Source organism: Mus caroli, chromosome 12, assembly GCF_900094665.2.
Source record: "Mus caroli chromosome 12, CAROLI_EIJ_v1.1, whole genome shotgun sequence".
NCBI lineage: Eukaryota > Metazoa > Chordata > Mammalia > Rodentia > Muridae > Mus > Mus caroli.
This window is the reverse complement of record NC_034581.1, coordinates 76,333,518-76,342,375: the sequence shown is the minus strand read 5'-3', so window position 1 is coordinate 76,342,375 and position 8,858 is coordinate 76,333,518. Positions and strand designations below refer to the sequence as shown.

At 42.3% G+C, this 8,858-nt stretch overlaps 1 protein-coding gene across 8 annotated transcripts in view; it reads right to left on the bottom strand.

Moving 5' to 3' along the window:
* Positions 1 to 8,858, bottom strand: part of Pcnx1 (pecanex 1) — a 144,090-nt gene that overhangs the window by 110,666 nt on the left and 24,566 nt on the right. Inside the window, exon 1 of one of the 8 annotated variants that reach the window (XM_029484752.1) lies at positions 1,312 to 1,433. The exons of the other annotated variants lie outside the window; for them this stretch is intronic. Coding sequence (XP_029340612.1) covers positions 1,312 to 1,356 — 45 coding nt within the window. The 5' untranslated portion in view covers positions 1,357 to 1,433. Of the gene's footprint in view, positions 1 to 1,311; positions 1,434 to 8,858 lie in introns of those variants that run through there. 8 annotated transcript variants of the gene reach the window in all.

The window sequence follows — 8,858 nt, the reverse complement described above, 5'->3', positions numbered from 1 at the left end:
ACTTTCTCTAGCTCCTCCATTGGGGGCCCTGTGTTCCATCCAATAGCTGACTGTGAGCATCCACTTCTGTGTTTGCTAGGCCTCGGCATAGTCTCACAAGAGACAGCTATATCAGGGTCCTTTCAGCAAAATCTTGCTAGTGCATGCAATGGTGTCAGCGTTTGGAGCTGATTATGGGATGGCAGAGCCAGCTCTAGACAGTGGGTCTTTACAACCTTCTGTTTCTCAGTACAAAACTGTATGGGAATAAAGTTAAAGAAGACAAGCTAGGGGGGCTCCTTCCCTGCTATGTTAATTACTTGGTTTTATGATTCCTGATATCTGTTTATTGTACAGTAATATCCAGGTCCTCAAAGTAGTGCAAGCACAACCCAGTAGTGTGTAGTTTAAGGGTAACAGAATGACAAGTACATCACTGACATGCCTCATAAAAGTTGGAGGGACAGAAATACATATTAAACCACATTCAAAGTCATCTGACCCAAACAATGGCAACACTAAAAAAAACAAAAACAAAAACAAAAATCTGTTCTCAACGTCTGAGAGGGAAAAGGAGAATCAGGGATCTGAGAGCAGCCCCGACAACATGGCCAGATGGTGGACATGGCTGGTAGAAAGCAAATATGATAGCCCCTATGACAATACTATAACAATTTCTCAGAGTTAAAAATGGGACAATATGGCTCAGGAGGAAAATGTGCTTGCCATGCGAGCATAGTGACTTGAGTTCAATCTCTGGAACCCATAAAAGATCCTGTCCTCTGACTTCCGCATGTGCACCCCCACTCAAGAATCATATACATGCACACCTATACAAAATGATGGTTTTAGGACATTAAAAATGGAACTGCATATCATCTAGCAATCCTACTCGTATTTATACACGCAAAAGAACTGAAAAAGGAGGTTTTCCACAACGTGTGCATAGCAGCATTATTTACATATGGGTACAAACAATCCAAACATCTATCAACAGACGAATAATGACATGTATATTCACACAGTGAAAGGGTACTCCACATCAAAAAGCAAAGGAATTCTGTCATACACAGCATTCGTGAGCCTTGAGAACATTCTAAGTGAAATAAGACAATATTAAAATCAAACTATTTTTGATGAATCCATGTACATGAAGTATCTAAATAACCAAACTCACACAACAAGAAGCAGAAGAGCAGTTATCTGAGGGAGGGAGGGAGGGAGGGAGGGAGGGAGGGAGGGTAGGAGAGGAAGGTGTTGCTTAATACAGTTTCAATTTTGGAAGATGAGGAAATTGAGGACAGTGTGGAAATTGTGTACAATATTTCATACCACTGAATAGAAGTCTCTCCTTATCCATGAGGAGACACGATACATTCCAAGGCCCCCAAAGTAGACAGCACCAAACCCAGACCTTATGCACACGTGCTTTCCTGCACATATGAGAGAGTTAGTTATAAATTAGGCACAGGATGAAGTGAATAGTCAGCATGCACATTTTAAGAACTTTCAGCTTTTCACCTTAAGAAAGCAACTTCCCCCATCCCTTCAGTTTATCCGAGTCATCACCACCGCTACACTGGAGCTTTGGGCCCTACCTTACTTAGGATCACTCTTGCTGTGAAGAGACAACATGACCAAAAAGCAAGCTGGGTAGGGAAGGGTTTATCTGGCTTACATTTCCACATCACTGTTCATCACTAAAAGAAGTAGGACAGAACTCTAAACAGGGCGGGAACCTGTAGGCAGAGTGGATGCAGAGGCCATGGAGGGGCGCTGCTTATTGGCTTGTTCATCTTGCTTTCTTATAGCACCCAGGACCACTAGCCCAGGGATGGCACCACCCACAACGGGCTGTGTCCTCCCACATTAGTCACTCACTAAGAAAATGTGTTACAGCTGGATCCTATGGGGGCATTTTCTCCACTGAGGGTCCCTCCTTTCAGATAACTCTAGCTTGTGTCAAGGTAATATAAAACTAGACAGGGCAGAAAGTACTTGAACACACTGGGGCAGTCTAGCCACAGTGGAGCAGAAACCAAGAGCAACACAAACTAACTGGTGAATGGAGTGTATGTACAGTGAGGACCCATGTCCAAAACGATGGTGCCATTGCTGGGCACAATGGCACCTACTCACAACAGTGCTTCGTTTGAAGGCTAGTTCTGCAGTTTCCCATTTAATATTTTCAGACAGCTGTTGTCATCTGCGATTGAAATTATAATGAATCTATGGTACTATTCACTCAAAAGATGGTTCCCATTTCTTTTAAAAGATAAGAAGTCTCCAACACCCTGGGTAGTGTCCAAGTCTCAAGGGTAGCAAGGTGGCCATAACCAGCCTTGGGCTCTGCAGCCATGTGGAGGGGCATGGGTCTCACTGAGACCAGTCTGCTGCTGTCCCCAGGTCATCCAGGCAGGGCCCCAGGAGCCCCTGCAAGGACACTAGTGCATTAGCAGTAGCATTGGAGGAGCCATTCTGGTTAGAACCAAGTTGCTTCATGAGAAGGCGGCAAGCTGGAGAACGAGTCAGAGTGAAGCCCGGCAGGGAGGGCCTGTACCTGGGGGACTGCTGCCCTGCACAACGATGATCAAGAGCCCCACACTACAGGCCTGCCTGTGCCAGGCTGGCTCAGTCACTGCCCTGACACCCGTCCAGAGGAACAGGAGCAAAATGATTTAAGTCAAGGTAATGTCCCTTCTCTGCCAATGTAACTATGCTTTTATCACTCCTGATTCTGAAAGAGGCACAAAGGACCTAGCCACTGCAGTTGTATCAATTTTCTTCCACGCTGGTTGTTTGACTATCACAAAAGTAGAGACTAATCGAATGGCCTGGCATGTAGTGACTTCCCTAGCCCTAAAGATGACACTGAGGGGACACAATGCACCAAACAATAATGTACTTGAACAATTTCTACATTGTTTTGGCTAGAACAGGAAAAACACAGTCATAGCCAGTTTGGCTGTTATGTCAATGTGGACACACACCAAAGACAGGAAGTTTTCTTTCCCACAAGAGTCAATGTGGGCATCACACAAAGTACAGAAAGTGCTTCACACCCTGAGAATATCCTTTTAGATATGATGTTACACTTCGGTTTGGCCAACACTTTTGGAACTGTGAAGATTACAACCAAGAGTCAGCCAACTTCCACCAGAACACCATTGTGGAGCGAAAGGAGGGGGGCCTCACAAAAGCATCTTCAGGTGGAGGGTCACCTCAGCAATCAGGCTGAGAGGCCACGTCCATTCGGATCGTTCCGGTGCTCTACAGAGAAGAACGTGGCCTCCATGGTGTTCTGGGTATGCAGCGGTGAACAGTTAAGCCAGGTCTGGGACGTGCAAAGTCAGTCTTTACACTTGGAAGAGAACTGGTCTTCTGAGTGAGCACGGCTGGCAGGCTTGCCTTTTGTCCCACTGTTATAGATGCTGATTTGACTACTGGTGAGAAAAGCTCCACTGTTTGGAGATAACTGTTAGTCTGATTCCTGTAGGGGTCTTTTTATTGATTTATTTACCAGGATTTCAACAGTATGCCACGTGGAAATCAGGGACGTTGATCATTAGTGTTAACAGAGTATTTTGCTTCATGTATTAAATTGTACTGCATATAAAGAAGTATAATTCATTTTGCAATTTAGGAAAGGGAAGAGAAAACCGGAGAGGAAAGCTCTGGGTTTATGTGAGAGTCCCTGTCTGTGTTTACAAGGTGGAGAGGGATGGAGGACACCTAACATCAACATATTTCTTCACACATGCACATACCAAAGCCAAAGAGAGACAGACAGACGGGAGGGAGGGAGACAGATGAATATTTTGTTGTGTCCTTCTCCAATGCTTAGAACCAGGCAGAGACAGACCCACTCACAACACAGTTCACAACACAGTCCTCTCTGACTCTGGGAGCTTATTCCTAACATAAGACATTGTAATACTTCCTCCAGGAGTAGAAGGTTGAAGCTATGCACACTTTCTAAGATATTCCTGACAGGACTCTGTTTAGAAGCCAGTTGGCATCACAGAAATGTTTGGAGTAGAACTACCAGCTGTGATATACCCTTATATCCAGTTCTAAACATCAAGTGAGTGATTCTCCCGAGACCAGCACACTGGTGGTCAGATCTGCTCTTGGATGACAGGTACCTCCTTCAGACCCAAAGCAGAGACCCCCGCTCACTGCCTGTGCTGTGCTGTGTCTGGGTCCAGGGCTGCCCACCTCCTTAGTGTGTCTCCAGACACTCTCCATCCACTGATAGTCTATGTCTATGTCGGAGTGATAAGAAACATCTCAGCTTCGGTGTACGGTGTGCATTTCTAAGTGCTTTATGTAGCTGCAACTCATTCAACCCTTGGCCAGTTCATGAGCTTGGCTCTTAATCTCCTATTTTACAGACAGAAAAGCCAAGGTACAAAGAAGTCAGTTGCTTGGTCTCAAAGAAGGACATTAAAGGGTAATTTATCTCTAGAGTCAGGAGTCAGCATTAAAAAACAAAACAAAACATTTTTTAAAGCATTTTAAAAACATCTGACAGTAACTGTCCATCTTTGTGGGTCACAGTGTACTGTTTTGATACATTTACTTACTGTGTACTGATCAACTCAAGAAAGTTTGGGTTATTCACTATCTCAAACACTTAACACTTCTTTGTGATGAAAACATTCAAAATCCTCTCCTCTGGCTAATTTCTGTTATATGGTACAATATAGTTAATCACAGGCAGCCTCAGAATATATAACAGTCCCACTAACTCCTTTCTGGTTGTGACTTTGAGCCCATCAGCAGATTGTATGTGCATTGTGTGTGCGTGTGCATGCGTGTGTAAAGCCCGACAAGTAATTTCTAATCTCCAGATGACCTGCTATTACGCTCACTCTGCTGTCATAAAACAAGAATGCCCACAGGCAGGTATGCACATAGGAGCACAATGTGTTACAGTGAAACGCTACAGCCAATGTCACAAAATAGCACTTTTGATTCTTAACGACCATGAAATAAGGTTAAGCACTGACTGGGTCTGGTGGCATTTGGGAAGAGGAAGAAAGCCAGCCTGAGCTACACACACCTGGTGACTCCAGGGTAGCATGGTCTATTTTCTTCTCTAACCAATGGAGACCTTATGCAAAGCATCAGCACTTCTCCCTGACTTGCTGAATGCAAACCCAGAACTTCCCCAGCACCAGGTTCCCCCAACTGCAAAGCAAAGTGGCTGCCAGGACCCACTCTTCTACAATGGGCACAAAGCGGCTGCCAGGACCCACTCTTCTTTGATGGGCACAAAGCAGCTGCCAGGACCCACTCTTCTACGATGGGCACATGCTTCTAAAGTGAAGGCACTTAACCTGTCCTCTGACAACAAAACTCTGCAGAGCTCATCTTGGTTAGGCTCTGGGTGAAGGACTTTAAGTAATTTTTCAGGGTAGTTATAAAACATTTTCTGGCAAAAGTACACAGCATATCTACAGGAAGCTGTAATTACAGACATAACCTCCCTTTTGGTATCTTCCCCCTTTAGTGGGAAAATGTATCAATGTATACGAGGAAACACTGCCTCAGCATTCCTGAGTATAACTGGCTCCCCAGAATCACTAAACGGTCCCAAAGCCTTATATCACTACGTAACCATGTTTAAACAGACACCGACCAAGGGCTAGAAACAATACAATAAAAGAAAATGTAAATAGATAAAAACACGAAGACCAAGTTTTATCTCTCTAAAAAACATTAAGGAAACTTAAAAAAAAAAAAAAAAACATTGTTAGCTTTTCAAAATAAATATTCCAAAGTTCACAATTCTCTCCCTTAAACTAGATAATGTTCTTGAAATGTTTAATTTCAAGAACATGTTATAATTTGCAAACTGATAAATAAAACTGACACAGCCCTAAGGCTATACTTTATTGTCTTATGATATGTAGTATCTGCTGTTAAAAAAAAAAAAAAAAAAAAGTTAATGAATACTTTTGCTTCTAGATTCAAAATACTAGATCAACCCAGATTATTCCTGTTAAGCCCATACATTTCTATGGGAACCCTGGCTGTGACCAGCCAAAGGTCACTGTGTCTAGTGAACTCACACCATCACTAGAATATCTGAAAACAAAAACTCGTTTTTTTTTTCTTGGCTTTAAACTTCTGTCAGTTCTGACAACCTCTTGTACAAAGAGGAATAAAAGTTAAATATTCACCATACCTGGCCTGCTAATGCTAGCTAATGAGGAAGCTTAAGTCAGGAGGATCACAAATTCAAGGCCTGCCTAGACTACGGTAAGATCATGCCCAGCTCAAACAACCCAATGAGATCCTTTCTCAGAGTCAAGAGACCTGGAATGCAGTGCATTGGTAGTGTTTGTCCAGCACACGTCCGCAGTGACAGCACTGTCACAAACTCTTGGATGAGAGCAGTCCCCTTCAGCTCCATCAGAACTTCAGCCAGACCTACAGCTATTTTTAAGGGTACAGGTGACTGTCTGGGGAAACCACTGATCACTCTGTGCAATTGCTCGAGTAAGTGAGCACTTAGCTCTGTATTCTAGTTTTTCCTAGGCACCTAGAGCTGTGCTGGGTAGAAAGGATACTGTGCTCCATCTACTGTGTTCCCGGAGCTATGCAGTTGGGGGACATGTACTTCACCACTATGTGCAAAGATCACTTTGGCTTATTCAACAAGAAGGGCAGAAAAGAGAATCCTCCGATGCATGCAATTCAAGTTTACAGCTAGGCCACCTCTGGCCCTGGTTAAAAAAACAATGTTGGAAGGAGGCTCAGCAACCAAATATTGACTGCAAACTTATAAACTGATTGCTCATCAAGATGAGAGGGAGCTGAGGTAAGAAGAATGTTTTCATTAGGCCTTCCAATTGTCACACACATGCTGCCCCTAGGGGTCTTAGAAAAGGTCCTGAGAGCAGCAGCTGTGACCCTGGGGACCTGGCCCTCTTGCCGGCCTCTCTCCTGGGGACTGAGGTACAGCACTCTAGTTAGATGTTTTCCTCCGACTATGACACTACACAGGCAAAGGAGAAACACTGGCCCAATGTTGAGGTTCAAGGGAAAATATTCTAAGTCCAACCACACAATAGGTCAGATTAACGTCAGAGACAGGTCTGGCTAGGAAATTCTAACGAACTTAGAAAGCATCTTCCATAAAGGCAACAAATTAACAAATAGTTTCAATTCTGAAATTTTTTCTCTAATTCAAATGGAATTATTATGAATACTAGCTACTATCTTATGTTTGCACCCCACACTTATGCTACCTCATAAAATATTTATATTTTTAGCTGCAGATGAATGGATTTCTTAAGGAAACAGTGGTCAAAATTTATGCCCATCCAAAAGTGACTAAACTACAAAATACACTACATTCCACTTGCCATCAAGTCAATGGTAGTACCAGAATTTAGAAATGGGTAGCCCAAAGCAGCAATGAGAAGAAGGCACTGGCACCAGAGGTACAGGATGCAGAGCTTGAGAGACACTCGAAGCCCAAGGACATAGCTGGTACACTGAAATCATCTTACACACTTCACAGAGTGTTCCTACAAACTTTTCTTTTTGTTAAGTTGGGGCTTTGAAGGCATTTGGGTTTATAATTTTGAATAAGATCTTCACAGTTAAATTGTTATATAAAGTATGTTTAGGGATATTATTTTCCTACTGGTTCTTTAAATAATCTTGTTCAGTTTATTCACCTAAATCTTTACCTCAGAACTGAGTATATATTAAAAGCTGTTATTCGTTATCTACATAAACTTACATATCAACTGCTTCAGTACTAGTAATTTGAATTACAATGCCATATGTATACAATACAATGCTTTTACTAGGAATTCTATTTGCCTTAGAACAATTCATTTGTACTTCACTAAGGGATTTTTTTTTTTTTCTGATTTACTTGGTTTCATTCATTCCACATTTATTCCTATCTTCAACAGCTTCTTGGCAAGGCATTCATTATTTATACATGATAAGTTGTAATACCAGTAGCAGTGTAATCTATGTAAAGATGTTTAAGCCTTTTAAAAGTCAAGTCCTATTGCCAATACACAAAGGAAAGCAGGAGAGAGCTGTAACTGGGCAAGTGGCACAGAAAAATAAAGATGTTCATGGGTAAAAAATACAGAACTAGAAAGGCAGGTCAGCCATAACAGTTGTTACTGCTCCTGCAGAGAACTGGGGTTCAGTCCCAGCACCAAGACTCACAATTATCCAGAAGTCCAGCTCTAGAGACCTGACTCTTTCTTCTAACCAATATGGACACCTGGCACACACAGGGTGCACATATATACAGGCAGATACTCATACACATAGAATAACATAAGCTAAGAAAAAGTTCCAGTTGTTCCAAACATAAACAAGCTTATTTTTGCCATACTTCTCTAAACAACACAGCCTAACACATACTTACACAGCACTTACGCTGTACTAGGCACTGCATACGTAGGGATAATCTTTTAGGTACTGTGTAGAACCATCACCTATCAATAAACGTCTGATGGCCTATTAGCAAAAGCAGGACTAGAAGGTGGGACATCTGGCAGATATACTGGAACTCTGAGAGATAGTCAAAGGCTTGAATACAGAAAAAGAGAGAGAGAGAACAGATAAATGACATAACTGAAATTGATACCTTTCCAATTATGAATATTACCACATTGGCAATCATTATTCCAATCTTGATAGCCATGATAGCTTCTTATATCTTCTCAAAGAAAAGGGTTTTAGAGATACAAGAAAAAGAGAAATGTGAAAAATGGAAACAAGCCTAAGAAGAAAAATTAGAAAAAAAAAAATCACAAATAAAAATGAGGAAGAGTCAAGCAGTGGTGGCACACGCCTTTAATCCCAGCACTCGGGAGGCAGAGGCAGGCGGATTT